The sequence below is a fragment of the Pholis gunnellus genome (assembly GCF_910591455.1).
Source record: "Pholis gunnellus genome assembly, chromosome: 7".
Classification (NCBI taxonomy): domain Eukaryota; kingdom Metazoa; phylum Chordata; class Actinopteri; order Perciformes; family Pholidae; genus Pholis; species Pholis gunnellus.
In genome coordinates, this window is record NC_136533.1 from 5395657 (window position 1) to 5418769 (window position 23113).

The 23113-nt window shown below is 43.6% G+C and overlaps 1 protein-coding gene across 1 annotated transcript; it reads right to left on the reverse strand.

The window, feature by feature from the left end:
* Window positions 1-255: 255 nt before the first annotated feature.
* On the reverse strand, window positions 256-20486 carry hsd17b12a (hydroxysteroid (17-beta) dehydrogenase 12a). Its single transcript, XM_079162478.1, has 11 exons — window positions 20143-20486; window positions 8527-8573; window positions 7458-7533; window positions 5668-5775; window positions 4835-4899; window positions 4513-4557; window positions 4055-4089; window positions 3237-3318; window positions 3031-3096; window positions 2028-2177; window positions 256-1635 (listed from the first exon to the last, which is right to left on the reverse strand). Exons 1-11 carry the CDS (start codon window positions 20318-20320, stop codon window positions 1495-1497), a joined length of 993 nt encoding a protein of 330 aa, XP_079018604.1. The 5' UTR covers window positions 20321-20486; the 3' UTR covers window positions 256-1494.
* Between the last annotated feature and the right edge of the window lie 2627 nt (window positions 20487-23113).

Here is a 23113-nt window from a genome sequence, read left to right on the forward strand (position 1 = left end):
CACTTATCTATAATATAAGTATATATTATTTAAGTACATAATTAATGCAGGTCTTTTACCTACACTAGTATTTGTACACCATTATTACTTTTACTAAAGAGTACGAGTACTTCTTCCACCACTGTCTGGATTTCAATGGGTTTATTGTGCTGCTGAGCCAGTATGCTATACAGTCCCATCCCAAAAAAAAAACTAAAAAGCTGTCATTATGTCAGCTATTAGGGGGAGAAAAAGGAACACAATTACACAACACTGTGCCGTATGCCAGAACTTTTATTAACAAACAGTAGAAAACACAAGTTGCCAGTTATATAAACTTAAACAGTGTATTTTACATGTAGAAATTCTAATTTATTTATTTTAATTTCCAAAACATTTAAAAAAAAGACCTGTACAAAAGGAGACGCATTCACAAGACCACTTAGTTAAAGGCAAAGGCCAGACCAAGTCGTATGGGGTACTCAATGCCCCAACTGTGTGAGGCGGCGCAGTTCTCCTATTTTTGAAGCAGTCTGTAGGTAATAAGCATTTTAGTTTAAACTGTAGGGAATATTCTCTATCCCTGTGAAATCCTTTCAAAACACACTGGAGGAACTGTACAGCAGTTTAGAGGTTTTCCTTTGTCTGTTAAGGTTTACATTTTAATTAAAAAAGAAGGCACAAAATGGAGCAACTGTGTAGTTCACAATGGACATCGCACCAGCTGAATTACAGCCTTTCTGAACCAGACAGCAAATGCTTGTTTGTCTGAACATTTCCTGCATTCATTCTCATTAGAAAGGCACGTGTGATGAATACCACACTTAGTTAATGAGAACTCTTCGGTTTAGGACAGGTAAAAAAACATTGGCGCAATAACAACCCACCACAAAGCATCATTTTAAGTATTCTGTTAACACGCAAGATCATACAAAAAAAACAAACAAAGGAAGAAAGAACCAATGCGTGACAATGGCAGTTCAGTAACGAAAGTAAACAGACCTGATAGAAAGCAGAAATTGCCATCACTAAATGGCTCGTGGATTTGTAAACAGGACTAGGTTGAAAGCTAGTCTTAAAAAAGGTCAGAGTTTAGTTTGTGTGTTCATACGAAATATAAAATAAATTATACAAATATATAAAAAGATGCCCACCACCATTTTCCACTGCTTACAACAGCAGGGTTAACAAATCACTATTTTTTTTGGTTGTATTATCTCCACCATCAGTGCCAGTGACAAAACGTATCAATGTTCTTTGTCATGAGCAGCATATTCGTTTTTATTCCAGCCCCATTCCTTCTTTGGCTATTTCTCTCCAGACAAATCATAACAGGGCAGAGTTTTCCGTTTTTAAACACAGTCATACGTATGCTTTGACGTGCACACTTACTGAAGGCACACACGCGAGATCTCAGGTAACCCAGGAGGTTCAGCCACACAGATACAAAACACAATCTCAGCTTTCCATAAACGCTGCACAGAGGGGCTGCCTGAAGATACGTCAGCCATCTTCCTAATCGTTTTTCAAACTGTCTCCGTTCCTCTGCTCCCGCAGCATCTTCCTCCGCAGGTATCCGGTACGCTGCAGACGGTTCATTCTGGCTCCAAAGAAGATGACGAGGTCAATCGGCACCAGCTTGGTGGTCAGCCAACCCTGCGAGGAAAGAAACACAATAAATAAGGTGCATACGTTTGCAATCAAATTCTTATATAGCTTTCAGGCTTTTATCTTAACAATAATTAAAACCCTTTTCCAAGACTTCTTGAAAAAAGGTACATTTTAAGTCTATTATACTAATTTTATAGCACCTAAAACATTGTTTAAGGAAAAACAAGTGCAAATGATATGACATGCAATGTATCAAATGTTCCCATTTCCATTATTTTACAGTATTATTAATAGTTTCCACACACAAGACATTGTATGTGTTGACATATCGAAAGGTGGCTTGAAATACTGAGCCAGATATTTTAGTCTCAAGTCTGACATCCCAAAACTAAGAGCAACAATGGAGTTATAGGTATTTCGAGGTTTCCACTTCTTACCATGACGGCGTGTGGGAAATAGCCATTGGTCTGGCCCTGCAGGCCCACAGTGGAGAGCTCAGCTGCCACATAGCGCTCTGGTGTGGGCTTGTCCAGGGTGGGCTTCCTGATACGAGTCATTTTAGTGACCACGAAGAACGGCAGCACGCTCTGCAGGAAGTCAAAGGGAAAACGTGAGACAAACAAATCAAGTGTGTCATTTATTAATTTCATCTGGAGGATCTGGGACTGTGGCGTGAGGGAGATTTACCATGTAAATTACCAATAAATTAAATGCATATTAATAAACACTTTAAAATAATTAAAAAAAACTTCCAGTCCCAAGTACAAATCAAACCACTTTTAATTTTCCTTGGTCTTCCCTCATGTTAGCATCGAGTCTCTTGTTTCTTGATTTAAGTAACAAAGTCCCAAAGTTGAACTCCAGATTTGCAGAACAGAGTTGTATCATGTGTTCTTCTGATCAATGATATCAGATATACTTAAATCACATTTTAAAAAACATCCATAACATCTTTGCTGTAAGCTTGGCTGATGACTGAGGTTAATCAGGTGAAAACACACTCAGGGTTTGCTGAGGTGAAACTGCTGTACACACTTCCACCACAAGGTGGCACAAGAGTGAAGACTACAGACGGTGCTAAAAACAGAACAAACAAGCCTCATGTGGACAACATATTTTCAAAAATGCCCCCGCTGTAAAAACGCATCATTCATGAATGTGTATTCATGGCATTGTGCTTCAGGCAGGACTGGCTGAGAGCAACAAGTTGGATTTCGTAAATTCTTTTGAGCTAAATCTGCGAGTGAATTCAATTAGGGATCATCAAATGGATAAATCGTATATCATATCAGAGTCTATGGCAAAAGGTTCTATAAAAACAGTGCTATGGGTTTGTGCTACGATCTCTCAAAGTTAATGGGAAACAATGTTGTTAAAGCAGTTCCCTCTTCCTGACATACGTCCTCACAGTTGAGAACACATCCTTGTCCCCAAACTCACCTGAATGATGATACCCTGACGCCTATACTCCTCCTGAAGGCCACGAGAGAAGAAATCCACAAAGGCCTGCACATAGAAGGACACAAGATGGTAAATGTGATCACGTCAGTCTGGTGTCATCAAAACAGCCAAATAGTGCAATTAAAAAAAAAGGGAAGAATTGCAAGTTATTATGAGGGACGGACAAGTACAGATTTGGCACAAACCTTTGTGGCAGAATAGACTGTAAGCAGAGGGAGGGGGTACATGCCGCTGGCAGAGGAGATGTTCAGGACAACACCTTTGGACCTGAGAAACACACAACAAGGTAGATTTAATGACTACGCCTTGAATGACTCAATACAAATCAAAGACTAAAGTTAATTTGGAATTTTGTCAAATCAAGAAAGCCTGCTCAAAATCGCTGCTGCCATAACACAATCTACACCACAGGGCTTCCCTCACGATGTGAAGCACTGATCCCAGAGCAGTGCAATAAATGTATTTTCCTCAAATCCACAAACTTAAAAAAAAAGAAAAAAAAGGCTTTCCATGCCAGTGGGAACCCTGTGTCTATACACATTCAGCACACTCACAAATACACACAAAGTGATGTTCCACACACACTAGAACTGTGTGGTAGTGGCCGTGTGTGTTGCCATGGCAGCCTGTTGCTGCAGTGATGTAGTGGAGCGACGCTCCAGCCTCACACGGCACCAAATGTGCCTGCGCTGCTATTGGCCAGCAGGAGTCACATGGGAACAGAGCAGCCAATCGGGTGGGAAGAGCACTTTGTGTGAATTGAAAGCCTGTCAGCATTGCGAACAAAGGAGGAGAGGAAAAGAGAGAGAGAGAGAGATGCAGTGATGGGAAGGGCCATCTTTATAAAGTGTGATCCCCCAAATATCAGCTCTTGGAAAACAGGGTTGCGTTTAATTTTCAGATTCCTCGTGCAGCATCCCCCCCCCCCACCACCACACAATCACAACACTGATGTTTGACTGCAGTCATGTCGTAAAACATGGAAGCCCATCATTTAACTCACCTCTCATTCATTCCGGGCAGCACCAGACGGGTCATCTATAAAGAACAACAACAGTCACACAGAAACAATGATACAACTCATCAAGGAGACTTAAGGGACTGGGAAAGAGTTTCATTTAATAACAAAAAAAAAAACTAAAAGTAAGGAGGGAGAAAGAGAGAGGCAGAGACCGACGGGGAGAGAGAGAGAGAGAGAGTTGCGTGGGTGGCGAGTACAGACAGCGTTGGTGTAGTCCACCGTTGCTTTGGGAACAACTGAGACACTGCAGGTACCATGGAAGAAACAGCAGAAGAGGAGAACAAAAAAAGGGGGGGGGGGGGGGGGGGGGAGAAAAAGTTGTATGCATGGACCAAAAACTTAGAACAAACAAGGGGTCGGATCTAGATATGTGGGCTGTAGGTATTTGGGAAGATCTCCTCCCCTGCTAAAGTGTGCAGAGACGATCGAGACAAACTCACCTGGCACACTGAGGTGACGTTGACGTTGATCATGTTTGTGATGAACTGAAACGCAGAAAGCACCAGACAGATAAACAACCACATATAAGATGATGTATTATACAGTAGAGAGCTGATCACAAAATACATATAAAAAAAAAAAAGGGTACCAGATGATTGGTAAACTTGAGGCAATAAAGAATAACCAGGTGGGGCACGAGACAGACACAAGACATTTGAATTCATTTTCTTGTTCGCAGGCTCAGTTGTTTTTAGACTGCACTCTTAGCTATCAGCATCAGAGAATTTCCATTCGCAAATAAAGATGAAATAAGACACTCACGTTGTCAAGATCGGGAATCTGGAGGTAGTACTCAGGGTAGTGGTAGGACACACCAACATTGTTTACTGTTGAGGACAAAAACAAAACAATTATTCTACAGTGTAAAAAAAACTGGTGCTTGAGTAACAAAACTAGCTCCGGTTTCTACCACTAGGTGGCAGCTAAAGCTAAGATAGAAACAGGCATTTCACTCCACACAAGATGCAGCCACACCTTACAACCAGTAGAGCACAATTGGCATCATTAAAAAGAGGACAAAGAGTTCCTTCAGCGTTCAACTAAAAAGTACAACGTGAACTCTGGAGTCTAAACGTCTGAAATGGCTCCAGCAGCTGACATTTCGATGCAACTTTAAACATTTACCATGAGTCGTGATGTCGGTGTCACAATAAATGTTTTCTGAAATGTCTCAGACTTTTAGAAAGAACGCATGCCCCAACAATGTTTTACTGTCAGGCACAAAAGAGTATTCATCCTTTGAGTTCTGGCATTATTGTCTCTTTCACAACAACGCCAGAGTGATTCAACCACACCTCAAACCTCAGTCAACAAGGAGCACATTCCCAACTTCACCCGGCAGAAAAACCACAAAGAAGTCAATTCAAGTATCTGAATTAAAGGGGTTTAAAATGTATACAATTACTCAGCTGTTCAGAGAGAACCAGGATATGTGCACCTTACATTTCAACAATATATTAGGTGTTGTACGATCCGTTTGCCAACAGCGAAACAAAAGGCCAAACTATGCAAGGTTTTGTACAGCACACACACACTTTCAGCCTCATGAATTATGTCCAATTATTAATACTGCTGACCTCCCGCTGCTAACTTACCAAGAACTCCAACTTCTAGACCAGTCAGCCCCTTCTCGATCTTGTTGTAGATGTCCGCCTTGCCAAAGTCAACTGCAATGGTCCTGGTCTCCACTTTATACTGGTCCTCTGGGAAGGGAGAAACAGGCGTCCCATTAACTTTAAAAAGGTTACAATGATATTCAGGCAGGGCAATGAACAAAGTCTGTAGGAATTACATTTTAGAAATGTTGTGAAAACAAACACGCATCCTTCTGAGCTTTTGGTCTTTAAGATTTATTCTCACTATCATGAGTGTCACAAATCAGCCAGCATTGCCCATGGCCCAACAACAGAGCAATCCCCCCGTTCCAAAACCCTGGATCTATTCAAATGAACGGAGGATGAAACCAGTTACTGTCAGACCAGAACTGAAGAGGGCACTGCATACCAACAAACCAGCCGAGCGAGCTTTCTCTATCCTCCTCTAACCCTCCCTCCACACCCTCGTCGTGTTTGACGCGCCTGCTGCAATTAGAATTTATTGTCCAAAGACTCGTTTAGCTGATAGGTGGCGGAGGGAGTTATAAGAGGAACATTCCTCGGCAAAGATCAGTAGTGTGACAGTGTGTCTTTTAAAGTTGAGACAAGCTTAAAAGAGGGGAACCTGAGAGGGATAAGAGTAAAAAAACAAAACAAATAGGGGGTGAAAAGGATTTGGAGCCTTTCTGAAATCTATATCCAGTTTATTTTTAGACATCACGATCACTTTGAGTCCATGTCAAAGAAAATGATAAAAGCAGCTTCGGACACGGTGGCAAGTAAGCAGAACTAATAAGGCTGAGGTTGCCAAATTGGTGGAGTCTGGGGTTGCCAGGTAGGTGTGATCAAAAGTCAAATGAGATGCTTACATAAGAGATTACAATGACATTATAGGTGGGGCAGGGTGGGCTGCCCGGCTACATGCTACGGAGGGCGGTTTTGTCAGACTAGTCGTGAGGGAGGAGTGCCAGAGTTTGGTGGCATCCTGTGACTACCCATCAGCCCCCTCTGTGGACTTGAAGCACGACTGGGGAAATTACGCTGTGGGAGACGTCAGAGACAGATGGAAAAAGAGCGAGTCAGGGAGAGGGCACTTTTTGAACTGGGGGGGGGGGGGGGGGGTACACACCATTCAGTCTTTGTTCAAATCAGGAGATGGGCCAGAGAGGAGGAGGGAAAAAAGTTTTCTCCTTTCATAAGGATGCTCATTTTCCAACTGTGTAGACGTGAATGAAGAAAGCTCGTTTTCCAACAAATACCGCGGATGAACAGGTGGTTCTTAAAAATCAGGCAAGATATCCAACATGTTCGACGAAGTAAAACACAGCCTGCTATGTTGGCTGCGTTTTTTCCAATTGGAAACAAAAAAGGCACGACTTGGCAGATGCTGAAGAGTGTGAAAAATGGGATTTAGAAGATAAATCTGAAAAGTGCAACTACTCACAAAATTAGATTGTGTAAAACAAACTGCTTCCTTTTTAAAAAAAAAAAACGCCTTTGTGGCAACACTTTCAAAGTGAAACGCCTAAAATAAACGTATGCTAACTTTTGTCCTAAAACTGTTATTTCTCTCTCTTTTTGACTCTTCTACTCTTCTAACTCCTGCTGCAGAAGGTATCGGGGCCCTCTTATCTGGGCCCAGGAAACCCTGTAGATGACGGGGTGGGAGGTTGCACGTCACCGCCTGCCCATACACATCCTAATAAGTCCACTCACTCTTAACCTCAAACAGGTTTCTATGATGCTGTGAAGACACACACACACACACACAAACATTTATACACACTTACCAAGTGACTTGGCCACGTCCTCCAGCTTGTCCTGAGAGCGACTGATCAACATCATGTTAAATCCTCGACGAGCCAGCTAGAAAAGAAGTAAACAGTTAGTAATGAACGCACAAGTTTGACCATCATCTATACATCGTCTATTATATTGAATCCAATGTCACACATAGTGCTGGCAGATGCAGACGGCAGCGAGGAGACAGAACAATTTGTGATTTCTGGGCACTGAAGTTCAACATTTTCGGTCTCTTTTTCATACAATATATTAACTACTTGCTCTCTGCATCACTGTACTATTACCTCCATTTCATTGTGTTTTATGTTTACATATATACATTTATACGTGTACATATTTGTTAAATGTTTATGCTTACCTTTGTTCTCCTTGTTTTTTTATCTATTTCTGTGTATATACATTGACGGCAATGGAAAAAACGTTTTTCCTCAACTTATCTCCCATTCTGACCAACTCTTTGGATGCACACAGATTCAAATCAGCACGAGTTTCTTCAGCCAGGTTGATCTTTGTGGGCATGTTGCTGTGCACAGCGAGCAAATCCGCTTGTGTGACGCAGTTTAGGGCACAGAGGTGGATTTATCACACCAAAGCAGAATTCAAGTGGAGTGTTTCTGCATGAAACATGACTACAAAACCCTGCAGGACCAAATGCACTGGGTAAAATGTTGGCCTACCGTTAGCTCCACTGTAGCACCAACAGCAATGAGTCAAACGGCCCTACATGACTATATTATCCAGCCAGCACACCAACGCTAGTTTGGGCCAAACACGTGGCAGGGTAGCCCCTATTCAACGTGTGCTCGTTACATCTGTATGAGCTCTTGTTGACGAGCCTGTGTTGATGTGTGTGTGTGTGTGTGTGTGTGTGTGTGTGTGTGTGTGTGTGTGTGTGTGTCTGTGTGTGTGTGTGTGTGGACTCTCTTCCACGTTAATAGGTCCGTAAGAGCTCTCCCCTACTGTGGCCTATGAGTGAATACGGTGTGTGTGTGTGTATGCATGAGTCACAGCTTCGCCGTGGAAGAAATTAAATAAATAAGGGTCCAAGAGCCTCACCTCCTCCGCATAGGATTTCCCGATTCCATCCGTGGCTCCCGTCACAACTGGAGAGACAGAAGAGAAGAAAAAAGGTGGTGAGCATAGGTTCTCCTCATGACACTCTCACTATGTAGCCGGGGCAGGAGTCCAGTCAACTTCTGTTCAACGAATGAGGGAGTAGGTGCTCTTAAAAAAAGTCCCCAAAAAAAGTTAAAAGAAAGAACGCTCATGTTCCTTGAGAATGAATGGTTTCACTTTGTATTTTAAATCTCTGCCCTCTTAACCCTGTCAAACGCTGGCAAGTCACGCTGGACTGACGCATCACTCTGGCACATCTACGATCCATCTTCACCGTCTCTTATCTTACAAAAGTCGTACTTATATTAAAAAAACGCACAAATGTGATCCTCTTTGTTCACAGGCTTGCAACACGCCTTCACATCAGGTTTGACTGCTTCCAGGTGTCACCATAATGTCTCAGGGCCTGAGTTAAATGGAATTAATTTAAGACTCCAGTGCAAAGCAAATCCATTGACACACCTCGCAGCACTATTCACCTGCGAATAAGGAAAGCCTCTCTCTAAGCTCTACAATCGCAGCATTGTTTTCTTTTCTATGAGGGTGTCCATTCTTTAAAAAGGTTGCACACAAAAGGGAAGTCTGTTTTGCAGCAGATTTGCAAATACTACAACGCAAAATAATATGGATAGGAGTCAAATCACAAAGATTGAGCTACAAAGACAACAGAGGGGACGGAGATTGCACAGAGGCGGCGATAAGATGGTATAGATTGAAGCAGAACAAAGATAAAAGACGGTATAGGATTCACAAAGCCCTCAACACCCACTGATACCTCACTGGGAGCAGCTCCTGTGATGCAAAAACAATATGATTTCCAAGTTTATCTGACTGGCAAGGTTAAAAATCAAGCCAATCTGCAGTTTAGACAAAAGGTGGAGCGAGGGAGAATGGTGGAAACGCAGAGAGGACCGGAACAGATTGGCAAAAGAGGAAAGATTTCATAGGAGGACGGTAAAGTGGCCGAATCGTAGGGGGACGGAGGCCGAGAGAGGGAGCTGATGTTCTTCCTCTGCTCAGAGTTCTCCTCACCTTGTCAAGCAAGCAGGGCTATTTTTAAACATTCACTGCCCATCAACCCCCAGCTCCTTCTTGACTGACGGAGGATGGATGGAAGGAAGGAGAAAAGGAGTGTGTGAGTGTGTGTGTGTGTGGTGGGGGGGGGACGCAAGACAAAAAAAAATAAAAATAAGGGGGGGTGATAAGGAGGGATCGGGGATACTCACAAATACACTCACACATAGTCGTGCATCATGAATATATTATCAGCAAGGCTTGATGAAAGATTAATAGAGGTAGAGGACATTCTCTGGCAAAGAGCTGGAGAGCAGGAAAAAGACAAGATGAGAGGGGATGCAGAGAGGAGGGAGTGATGACGAACATGGAGCAGCAGAGAAGAGGAGGGTGAAGTGGGGTAGGGAGGGTGAGGGGGGGGGATGAGGAGGGATCCTAGGGGCGGCTAAAAATAGAACTGGAGCGAAGCAAGAGAACGAATGAGTGAAGGAGAAAGAGACAGAATAGAGATGGCAGTGGTGGAGAGGAGGGAGGGAGAAGAACGAGTGAGTGAGTGAGAGAAGAGAGGAGTGAGAGCGAGAGTAGCACAAAGTCAAAAGTGAAAAAGGGAGCAGAATCCCTGGTTATTTTTAAACCTCCCCGTGTTAAGAATGAAACGCTCCGTGGCAGAAAAGCCTCAATGGGCGCGGGCTGTACCAAATCAGGCTCTCGCTGCAGATGCAGGTGGGGGCAAACAGAGGCAGGGAGAGGCTACATTTGCTGCAAAGTAAAATGGCTGAGGGGGGGGGATATAGAGACAACAACCACCTCGGCATAAAATCAGCTTTTGCCTGATTTAACCTACAAGTGAATGAGGCTTATTCGTTTCATGTTTACAGGGTTACACAAATCCATACCACACACGCCAGAACAACATTGGACACATTACACATCGTGGCTGATACAAACCTAATATTTCCAAAATGTCAACTCGCCAGGAAATGTAATAAAAACAAATCTGCCTCCTCTCTGGTGAGAGTCAAGCAAGTTTTGAGAGGAGGATGATAAAACCGTTTAAATCATGAAAAGCCAACGCCACCGGAGTTACAAGGTTGCTAGATGGCAACAGCCACACAGTCTTTTCTGAGACATGTTCCAACAAGTGAGGACTGACTGATAAGGAATAGCTTCTCTAACTAGGCCTTACGGTACCGTCGAGGAGGAAGAAATTACTGTCACCTGAAACTGAACTAGAAAGAAAAGAAAAGAAAAAAAAAGACTCAAAACTACAACAAGAAGAGCTACATTCCTGTCACATAGGACAGAAATGTACCCCAAAGACAGGCCGCTGGGATGTCACCTGCTCGCATGACTGAGTTTCAGGTGCAGAGAGTTGCACCTTGCGTGCGAGAATGTGTCAAAATGCACGTACAGCGTCGGCATTTCAACCCTAACCTGACAGAGGAGAGCGTGCAAGAATGTGTTATGCACTGAAACACACGTGTGGCATGACCGTTTGAACAGTAAAGAACATATGCAATGTGTCAGACTTGAGTTCAGGCTACGCATGCCGTGCATTTTAGAAGAAAACAGGGTCAGTCTTAACTCCTATCTTCTGGTCTCACTAATCACTTGATTGTCTCATCACTAAACAACGACTAAAAACCTGAGAACGGGCCTTTACACTCATTACAATCAATATTTTCGCAAAACAGTCGCATGCTGTCAGGGCACACGATTACGTTTGTAATCAAACGCAAAGAAATTGTAAACTACAATAATTTTTACGATAAGGTGACTTGAAACATTCAAACCCTCAAACTATTTTGGACAGGTGTCTGCTTGTTTTATCTGCCCCCCCCCCCGGGGTCTAATGCCCAGTCCCCACAACCCCCCAGACCCTCGTGCTGTACTTGTGAATGACTACACTCCTCCCACTAATTATTTAATCGTACCATTTTCTCAATAAACATTGTCGAGGGAGTGAGTGAGACAAGTGTGTGTGTGTATGTAACGGGGGGGGGGGGGAGGGCGGTGGGATGAGAACACAGAGTTCCTCTCGAGTCTTAAGACATTTCCTTTTTGACTTTGAGTTGCCATCAGCCATTGGTGCACAGATTAAACGAACAAAGCAAGTATTCCGAATTATCAGCCATGCCTGAAATACAACAAAATGAAATTAGATGCCAATTGTTCCACCAATAACTGGCAACCCTTCAAACATGAATCTACACTGGACACTGCCCAAACGACAGAGAGGGAAATAAAAAAAAGTCAACTCTTTCCACAGTGACGGAACCGTACAATGGTATTTTTGGACATTGTGTTCCGCTTGTACATCAAACACCCCAGTGCTCCCAGTAGGAATTAATTCCCCTCACGTGAGCAACGCATTACATCTGTGACACACACACACACACACACAGATTTAATGTAAAAAAAAGATCTACGCAAGCGAGCACGTGACTGACAGCAGCGCTCCTGACGCTCGGAGAAGACTCACGCACACCGACAACAAAGGGTTGAATGTGTGTTGACGGGGCAACCACGTATGAGAGTGATGTGTACAATGGAGAAAGAAAAGAAAAAAAAGAAAGAAAAAAAAAAGATGGAGATTTGGGAGAGGCTGGGGAAGAGCCGCGTGTAAACCCATGAATGTATTCATGCGTGTGCTGGAGGAGGGGGATGCGCGCACTGCTGCCTCTCATTCATTCCCAGTTTCCCCTCCATCCATCCCAACGCCTCACTGGTCCAGCATGCTGGCTCCGAAGCGGCCTGACGGGGGCGCATTTGCTCCGCAGCTCCGCCGTGCTCAGTGCTGCACATCACGTCCAGAGGTATTGACATCCCCCAGCCTTTTCTGTCTCCCTCCCGCCTCAGCAGTGGAGCAGCCCCTGCCGCTGCCTGCTCACTATTCCGAGGGTCTAAAAAAAGCAGCAGGAGGAGTAAAAATAGCAGCGCGCCTGCACTGCCTCGTCTGGGAGCTGCCTGCCTGCCTGGCTGCCTGCCGCAGCACCTGAATACCAACAAGATCCCCCACCACCATCAGCATCACCACGACGACCAGGCTGCTGCATCCTCAGCCCTCCACCTAAAGCCCAGATGAGCACTGCAGGCTGGGAGATAATGAAACAAAAACACAAGATCTGATCTCATGAGCAGTGGGGGGAAAAAAACAAAAAACTAAAACAGGGCGACCACAAAAACCCACTGACACGTGTGAAGAATCTTTTGATTTAGATCAATGTTGAATGCACGACAGAAGGCATAAGTGCGAGGATGAGCAACTCGTGTTATCATCTTTATAGAGATTCAGATTTCTTTTTAATTCCCTGATTATTCTGGTGTGCTGATTAGTAAAATAAGCGGATGTAGTGCGTTTAGTTGCAGAGAATGCTGGCATGGTCTTGACTATCAGTTAACCACAGGGTGATGGGTTTATTTTGGATTCAACTTCCTATGCAAAGAACGAGACTGAGCTAAAATGAGCCCAAACCCCCCCCCCCCCCCCCCACACACACACACACACACACACACCAAATCCCCAATTAAGATTCTCAGTGAGGACAGACTGCGGTCCTTGTATGCCCCGTACGCTCTCGTTACGTGCCGTTATATAATCTGTCGCACCCCAAACTCGCCTATCAACGAGCAGCCCCTCCCACCTCAGAGGGAGAGAAAAGAAAAAGAAAAAAAAGATGGAGGGAGGGATGCAGCAGAAGATCCAAAGACAGCACCCCCCAAACCCCCCCTCCCCTTTCAACCCTCACCAAAAAAACACTCCATTCTCCATCCGCCCACCTTCGACATTCAAAACACACAGACACTGGCTGCTTTAAATAGCAGGGGAGGAAAGTCACATGGGCGATACAAAAGTAGACGAAAATAAAGCTTGATCGGGCCGGGGGAGGAGAGGGAGACATGAGGGGAGGGAGGGTGAGAGACGGAGAAAGAGAACATGTACTTCAGAGCCGCCCAAGATAGAAGCAGCATCTATATTTGGGCACAGAGCAAAAAAAAAACATGGCTCGTTTAAAGATCAATGGTTTCCTTCATCACAATTACTTGGATTGAGACTTTCTGTGCAGAGAACAAACTTTAGCTGTTTGACCGGGGGGCATTAAGGACAGACTGTACTGTGTGGATTTCAGTTCCAACTAAGCAGACAGCAGGTGATTTCACTTCATTAGTCCGTCCTCTCTTGACTGAAGGAGTGTTAATCAGTGAAATCACCTGCTGGAGTCTTTGGTGGGAGGTATGGAAACACTCGGCCGTCACTGCTGCACGACTGAAAAGGCCATTTGTGACGCAAGACAAATTGATGAAATGAAATTGATGCGAAGATCCTTTAAAATGAAAAGATACTTTAAGAGTAGCTTGTATTTAAAAAAAGACTATCTAGTTCATCAGGCGGATGATGCAATGATGACGGAGTAAATACACGTACATGATTGTTATGCCGCTGTTCCTGCGAACAGATACTACTTCATCCATCAAGGGTTCATGAGCTTACAGCCAAATCACGTCAAAAACCATAACCCGACAGTCAAACAGAGTTTGACCGAAACTCTCATCGCAAAAAAAAAAAAAAAAAAAATATAAAAACAAATAAAAAAACCTTAAAATCAAAACCCAGGTCCTAAAACGTACCATCTGTGCGAGGATCCAATAAACGTTTCTCAGGTTATTGATGTGAAGGTTACACAATGACTTCAATGAGAACATGACGTCATATATTCTTCTCAGGTTTGTCCCACAAAAGACTGACGCAAACACCTTGCGAGTACATTTCAACAGATTCAACTGAACTAACATGCCTTTCTGGCATGTTGGAATGAAACCGGAGTAGGAACGTGTCACTTAACAGACAGCAGCAATAAAGCACTAATTCCAAATATGCTAGTGGTCCAGTATTGAAGGTTTGGAGAACGAGACTGAGCAGCTTTAGTATTGCACTCAATGCCCTTGTTGTTTTAGAGAGTGTGTAAAATGTGGTTAAGCAGGAGAGTTGAGCAAACTTGGGTTAAGTTCAAAGTCTAAATCAAACCAACAGTAGAAGGCTTAAAAAGACCAAAAGTGGGAATAATTCGCCGACTAAGGAAACTCACGCTAATACCAGTTTACTTCATCATATCATATTTATGGAAGGAATTTAACTAATCATTTCAGAGCGGGGATCATTAGTTAACTATAGCTGATGGACAGAGTTAGCAATTATTTTGGTAATGAATAAATCACACCAAACATTACCGTATTTTAGCCTCAAATTGAGAGTATTTGCTGCTTTTCTTCATCTTATTTGACAGTAAACCTGATTATCTTTGTGTTTTTACACTGTTGGTTGGACACAAGCAATTTCAAGATGGGCTGTAGGAACGTATACAGACTGTCTTGTGGGCATTTTCTGACATCATACACCGAACGATTAATCGAGACAATAGACAGCTGAAAGAAAGTTGATCAAAAGTTGCAGCACGAGACCATTTAACAAATCATTTGTTTGAAGAAACTTACTGACAAGTTATATCTAGAAATGTTCACGTAGTCTCGGCAGTGGTCAGAAAACCCACTATAATAACTTAAGAGAAATATGATAAAGTGAAGAAACATTGAAGTAATACTTACACAAATAACAAATAAACGACTTTTGGGGTTTTGAAACCGACGCAGGAATGTGTCACTTAACAGACAGCAGCAATAAAGCACTAATTCCAAATATGATCCTGTTTTGTGCGTTTGGAGAACGAGACTGAGCAACTTTTTTAGTATTGCACTCGATGCCCTTGTTGTTTTGGAGAGTGTGTAAAATGTGGTTCAGCAGGAGAGTTGAGCAAACTTGGGTTAAGTTCAAAATTAAACCGACAGTAGAAGGTTTAAAGAGACCAAATGTGGGAATAATTCTCAGACTAACGAAACTCGCACTACCAGTTTACTTCACTCAATATCCCATTTATGGAAAGAATTCAAATAATCACTTCAGAGCGGGGATGATAAGTCAACTATAGCTGATGGATAGAGAGTTAGCAATTGTTTTGGTAAACAATAAATCACAGCAAATATTACCTTGTTTTAGCCATTAAAAATGAGAGTATTAGTAATGAGAATATTTGCTGCTTTTCTTCCTCTTATTTGACAGTAAACCTGATTATCTTTGTGTTTTTAGACTGTTGGTTGGACACAAGCAATTTCAAGATGGGCTGTAGGAACTTATACAGATTTTCTGACATATAGACCGAACGATTAATCGAGACAATAGCCAGCAGATTGATCAATGATGAAAAGTTGCAGCACGAGAGCATTTAACTAATAGTTTGTTTAAAGAAAGTTACTGACAAGTTATATCTAGAAATGTTCACGTAGTCTCGGCAGTGGTCAGAAAACCCACTATAATAACTTATGAAAATATGATAAAGTGAAGAAACATTGAAGCGTTTGTGAAGCTGCAGTATTAATACTTACACAAATAACAAATAGATGACTTTGTTGCTCATTGAACGAGATTATTTCAATTCTAAAAAAATGAACACAAATAGAGATGGATGGAGAATGTGAGAGAAGTTAAACTAGAGAGAAAAACAACACGCTCAGAGGAAGATGGTACTGTAGCCTGAAAGAGAGTGCAACACACACACACGATGGGTGAGGTGGAGGAGAGGGGGGTGGGGTGGAGAAGAGCTTGAGATGAGGGAGGTGCAGAGGATTTCTTTTTTTTCTCCTTTTATTTTTTATTTTTTACCCAGCATCACTGGCTCTGGCACGTGTCACAGAGCGTGTTCATCACATGAACAGCAGTGTTCTCTCTCTCTCTCTCTCGCCTACACACACACACACACACACACACACACACACACACACACACACACACACACACACTCTCTCTCAAACAAAGCACTAGGGGGAAGCACATTCACAAGGATGAAGAAGTGGAGACCCTGCCTCAGTTGAAACGCACATACACGAATACATTTCATTCACGTGTGCATTTTCCGTACCATGAATGAAGCCTAATGCCTATTCATAAAATATAGCCAAGAATGTATTCCCTCATAATTAAAAGCCGCCCTGTGACTCTAATTCGCCTGCAGTTTGTGTTCATAAACTTGCACGCCCCTAATGTTCACTGCCGGAGTCAAATGGAACCTCAAACTAAAATCTTTTGCATGTGCTGACCCAAGTCTTTGTCACTCCCATGCTGTACTGATGAACGGCTGCATCCTTCTTACATAATAGGACCATTTTCTCAATAAACTGATGTCAAAAGGGAGGGGGCACTTCTAAGGCGCATGCCCCCCCCCCCATCCCAACCTTACAAAAAGCTCCCTTTGGTCTAATTTACTTCCCTGTAATGGAGTTTTACATTCACACAACAGAGCAGACACCAGCTCCGTTATATAATACAAGATGCTGGGGGCTAAGAGTGGAGCGAGCGGAGAGGAGAAAACTGGGCACCACTACACATTACAGTATTCCAGCTGCTCCACTGGACAAAAAAAAGCATACATGTTGAACACTGCATCATAAAAAAACAGCTAAAATACCAAGAAACAACCCTTCAAAATAATAACAAAATATCCCAACATTTAGGAATCCCTCATTCCTCTGATGCACCTGTTGGTCTTCTTCTAAATCTGCTAAGAAATTAAAACACAAAATGTGCCATGATATAAACTACCATTCCTCCACTCGAGGTTAAAACAACAAGAAAAAGTGAGCTGCGGACATTGATTGGGCTGACAGGAGGTGGGGAGGGTGAACGTGCTGTGGATGGATGCACAGTGCAGTATAGCGAGGCTGGGGAAGCCGCCTTCCATCATGCTGCAGTGCTCCTGCTCTGCCGCTAGGGGTCTCCTCCACTAAGGGGAAGACCAGCAGAGGAACTCCTACGAAATCCCTGCATGTGAGAGCTGCAGAGCTTTAGCACAGAAAGATGTGCAGCGATAACACGAAAAACTCTTAAAATGGGGAGGGTTTAACTCTTATCTGAGCCAACTGCTTTCCAGGCAAACTTGACCTCAGTCACCTGCAACCCTTCTTATATACAGTCTATGCCTGCAACACACTCAAACCGGTCTGACCAGTTGTCTCCTGTGTTGCAACAACAGCCATGTGCACATAGAAAAGCACATGTTTGAAGGATTAGCTAAGAGGCCAGGCGTGGGACATTTTTCTGAAAAGCATGGTCATCAAAGAATTCCTTCTATGAGTGAAAAATATGTTTTTTAGGAGGGAGGGGAATAACTTAGCCAATATCCTCTTTTATCGTTACATGAAGTAAAAAATGTAAAGATACCAAACCAGTGGCTTATTTATTAGTCCAACTACAGAAGTTTTTGTTAAAAATGACAGAATGTTCATGTAGCAAAATTCCTTAAAAAGGAATAAAGAGGCAAATGAGAAAAAAGGTTTTCCAGAAAAGACGCGTTACAATGAGTGAACATGTAGGTACTGCCATGCATAGACGCAAAACTCTAACACGAGGTATTGTGTAACAGCAAGAAAGAGTGGATTCAGAAAGGAGGTGGAAGAAAATACATCAAAGACTGAAACTCCTGCCAATGACAGTTTCCATGTCCATACACCCTGGGCATTAAACTAAAGCACAATACCGGCACTATTCAATGGCTAGAGGCCGTTTAACTTGTTGCAACAGGTGCCTCTGTCTTGGGGGAAAGGTGGGGACACGGAGTGGCACCATTTGACGTGTCTTTAAAGAAGAAATCACACCACTGCCTGAGCAAGCCAGACCTGCACATCTGGTACAACCAGCTGAGGACACCTCATCCCAAGCAAACATCTCCCCTCCTCCTCCGTTCACTTCCTGCCATGGCTGCAACCGTTGGCATGTCAGACTGGTGCCAAGAACTGGTTTCAGGGAGTGGCGTGCAAGTTTACTTGTTAAAGAAAATAAAAAAGGTATTATGAAATGAATGTGACCAGTGTGGAAAAGTTATAGTTTTCATGAACCTTTAGATCAGTTAAGTAAGAATCCTTTCTAAAAGTGATAGTTTAGACTGGACCATTTCCTGCACTCTTAGAACTCAGTTCTACAGAATCACAGGGATTATATTGGACCAAGTGAACTTTAAAAACAACAACTCAGAAATGTTCATTCCTGCACCAAAAAAAATCACTAGGAATCATTTCTGGTTACCAAAAGTGCCAAGTTAGAGCTACATCTGATACGATACTGGGGGTGCAGGGGCGGGGGGTGATATAACAATTTCTATATGACCAATGGATGACGAAGCGATGAACAAGCGCATGACTCATCGGTGTGCACCGGCATTCCTCCGCATATTCCAGCAGAATCACAAAGAAACGTACATTAGTCATTCCTTAAGGCACCCTACCTTTGCGTCAGGCGTTCCAATGCCTCTTATGGCGCACAGGGCATCAATTAAACGCTCCATTCATTAAAAAAAACGACGATTTGAAGGCAAAGTACGTCACGGTGCAGATAAACATCTGGGTTATTACAAGAAAAAGAGACAACAACAAGCATTCAAATCATCCGGGTCGCCATGGTTTAGTGGGTGTTAAGAGGGAGATTATCAACCTATCCCCGATGCGAAGGGGAGCGCTTGGTAAAATTGCGCAGCAAGAGGCTCCAGACGCAGCAGTCTTCACCAAACAGGAGACTGGAGAAGTGGGTCAAGCCATGGCAGGGCGATTCCTATGAGACCACTCTCTATCAAACCAAAATACACTTTAATTTGACTGCTAACTCGCTCTCAATGTGTCCAATCACGTTAGAAAAGTACATTATAGAGTGAAATCCAATTAAAGAGGCTTTCATCTTATCTAACGTGGAGGGCAAACGGAATGGGACAAGAAACCGACGACACAAGCAGAAGCGTGACAAAACACCGCCTGATCAAAAAAATATACAAAGTCACAAAAAAAAACAGCGGTATCAACACAAGTGTCAATTTGTGGGACAAACAACCCAAATGTGACATATTTGGAGAAGTCAAAGGCTATAAAAATGATCTAGATGTAGGTCACGTTTTAACTGGACATATGGGTTTGTCCTACATCCTGCGGATGGGCTAATGTGGTTCAGTAGTGCGCTGGCTGAGAGAGAGAGAGCTCACCCACATAACACAGCTCTCTGAAAAGTGCGCATAGCCTGCGCAATTTGGCTCCTGGCTCACCAATGTGGGCCCCCCACCTCCCCCCACCCACCCCCACAACACTGCTTCCAAAATGTGGGTGAAAACGCTGACTGGAGCCCCTCACAGCAGACGGTGCTGTGTTTGACTGGGAGGGGAGAAGAAGAAAAAAATAACCCAATTGAGCTAATAAGGACCATTATCTTGCCAGTCAATCAGCTGCTTACCTGCGCTTGTTACGCAACATCAACCTCCCCTTGAATTAAGCCACACACTAAAAAACGCTCCAGAATGCAGCTCTCCTTTGTGCCAAAGTGAAGTTTGAGCTAAAACATTTTTTTAAAAACTCGTTCTGGTGTTTGCACGTCGAGTCCACCTGCCTACTTTGTGAGCTGCCCTCTTCGTGACCGTGATGTAGGTGGCGTGAAAGCTGATGTGAACCCGAACTCACCTGCCCATTTGCCCAGCTTCGGAGAGAGCAGCTGCCCGTTTCCCAAGACCCAGATCCTAAAGCCCGAGAGCAGCCTGTAGAGCAGCCACAGCGCCAGGGAGGCCACGGTGAACGCGCCGACCCAGAAGAGAGGCGCCTCGGCCCTGCGGAGCGTCTCCTCCACGTTCATCCAGTTCATGGCTGCGGCTCTCGGCGACTCGGCGTGTGCGAAACTGTGTGTGTGTGTGTGTGTGGATACCTCAATTTTAGGCAATGTGCTCTAATTTCCAAGCCACAACGTGAGAGAGAGTCCCTTTATAAGGAGGTTGTAGCATCACACACACACACGCGCGCACACTCCCCCAACTCCCCCAACACTTGTCTAGCCTGATTTAAAGTGCACCGCCCACCCCCCTTACTGCGCCCCGCCCTCCTCTGCTCCTCACTGGCTGCAGTAGACGTCCCTCGGTTGATCCGCCCCGTCGGTTGGATGCATTTGCGCGTCGATCATAGCCCAGAGCTTCCCCCATTCATTCGATTTTCTCTATGAAACAGGGTGGGTCAAAGGGAGACCGGGACGAGGAGCGATTGGGCAAACATTACGGCAGCTCCCATCCGGAGTCTGTCATTGGCTCTCACCGGAGCAGGTTTGTCGGTTTCAGTCAGGATTATGAAACCCTCCAAACCCACGCTTTCGGAAAAAAAGAAAAAACTGCCCATACCGGTTTATGAATGAAAGAATGCTCTCATTGGTGAAATATGTGCTGCTTCTCCCGCCCCTCGGTGGGCACTGGGAGGCAGTTTATTGGCTAAAGTGGTGCCAGTCTGTGAGGTCAGCTTGCTCCCACCTAGACATGAGTCACTCGTCTATTTTAGGTATTCCGCCTGCATCATACTGCTGATAACCACTAAAAAAAATCTGGAAGCAGGTGCAGTGAGGCATCTTAGCGCACATATCCGCCCGTGTTTCGCCACATACTTCCACACTCACCTCTGTTGCAACATAGGCAGGTGCAGGCTCCCCAAACAGGAAAAACTACAATCCCCAGTCCAACTTTCGCTTTTTTCTTTATTTTTACTCTCGCGAGAGTATCCCCCTCCCCATCGTAGTATGTTCCACATCCGAAGGGGAGATGAAATGTGATGTGTGTGTGTGTGTGTGTTACATAAACAGTCAGACAGGCATGTGATTTTTTTTCCATCGCTTTAATCAACAGTTTAACATCAGCATGCACATGAACGTAGGATGTTTCAGCACAACCGGCTGTCACGATTTTTCTCCTCAGCAGTACAAGCCTTCTGTTCCGCACTCCGACCCAGAAAGGCGATTTGCAACAGCACTTCTTTTTCTTTTAGGTCTCCAACTCACCCGCTCCTCTGCCGCCATACTCCATCTCTCGCTCTCTCTCTCTCTCTCTCTCTCTCTCTCTCTCTCTCTCACACACACACACACACGCACACACAGAAAATAAACATAAAATTCGGACACACAAATGCTCTGTGGCACAAAGCAAAGCCTGCCATGTACTCAGCAGAGGGACAAGAGTATACAAATGTGTCCACGCGCCGACGGTCGTCGTGCAGCTGCTCGCATTCTTTGACACAAGTGGAGGGATCGAAGTCAACGTGACAGAGGAAGGAGCAGCACATTTCAAACCGGGGGAAATAAATTAAATGCTTCTCCGAGCAGCTGCCTCTCAGTCATAAAGTCTGCAGAGTAAAAATATATATTTACAAAAATGTCATATGTCACATAAAAGTCTTAACAAAATAATAATAATTTACCAGCACTGGTACATTCTGGCATAGTTGCACAATACATATTATACATTAATGTCCAATATAGTAAACATTTATGAACTTGGAGGCTCTAATATAGAGCTTTTGCACACAAATATTTGCCAACACGTTTCCTATTAAAAAACAGCACATACACAGCATCTGAGTGTTGTGTACAGCTATCAAAATGTCTTTAGTTGTGAAAGAGAGTGGCTTTAAAGTGTGTTTAAACTGATGACAAGAAATTCCATCAAACTTCACACACACACACACACACACACACACACACACACACACACACACACACACACACACACACACACACACATACACACACACACTTCTACCGTACGTTTTCTACCTTCACGTCTCGGTCGTGTCCTCACACCTGTAAACAAGAGAAAATGTGGATTAAGTGCTTTACAATTCCCTGTGAACATCTGTACGTGTCTGTGTAATCTGCACGACTTTAAACACGCAAAGCACATCACAGAGAAAGTGTATTTCAGCAGGTCCACCGCCTCTAAAACAATATTGTTGCATTCTTTTGTAAGGAATCTTTCAATACCAAGTTCACAGGCCAAACAAATAAATAATACTTTTCTGTCCATTTATTTTAGTTTATGCCACAACAATACCACAAACTCCAGCCTCTACTTTTCTCTTTGCTTTGTATACACGAAAAGTACATTTACCCCTCCTATCGATAGTCCCAAGCACACACACACCACCTCCCTTAAATCCTGCAACACAAAGCCTTTCTCCCATCGAAGTTTCTGCCCCCCTGCCCCCTCCTCTCAACACACACACACGCTGTTTCTCTCACCTTGTCAGAGTCAACACTAACCCCATATTTCTACACACACACACACACACACACACACACACACACACACACACACACACACACACACACACACACACACACACACACACACACACAAATCCAACAGTCCACTTTGACACAGCGACTTGACAAATCAGTTACTCCACCTAATAGCGTCCCTGGCATCTTCTCTGTCCACACATTAATCCAAAAGTATATCTTATATTTCTTTAATTTTACTAATCATTAAGCAAAGATTTTTTAGCTGAACACCAACAATTTAAAGCTATAAAAAGAGTCACACCAGCACAGCGTTTCAAACTAATGTTTCCTTACAGATCATTTCTCAAACTGATGAAAATATATAAATTAAAAAAACACCCCAAC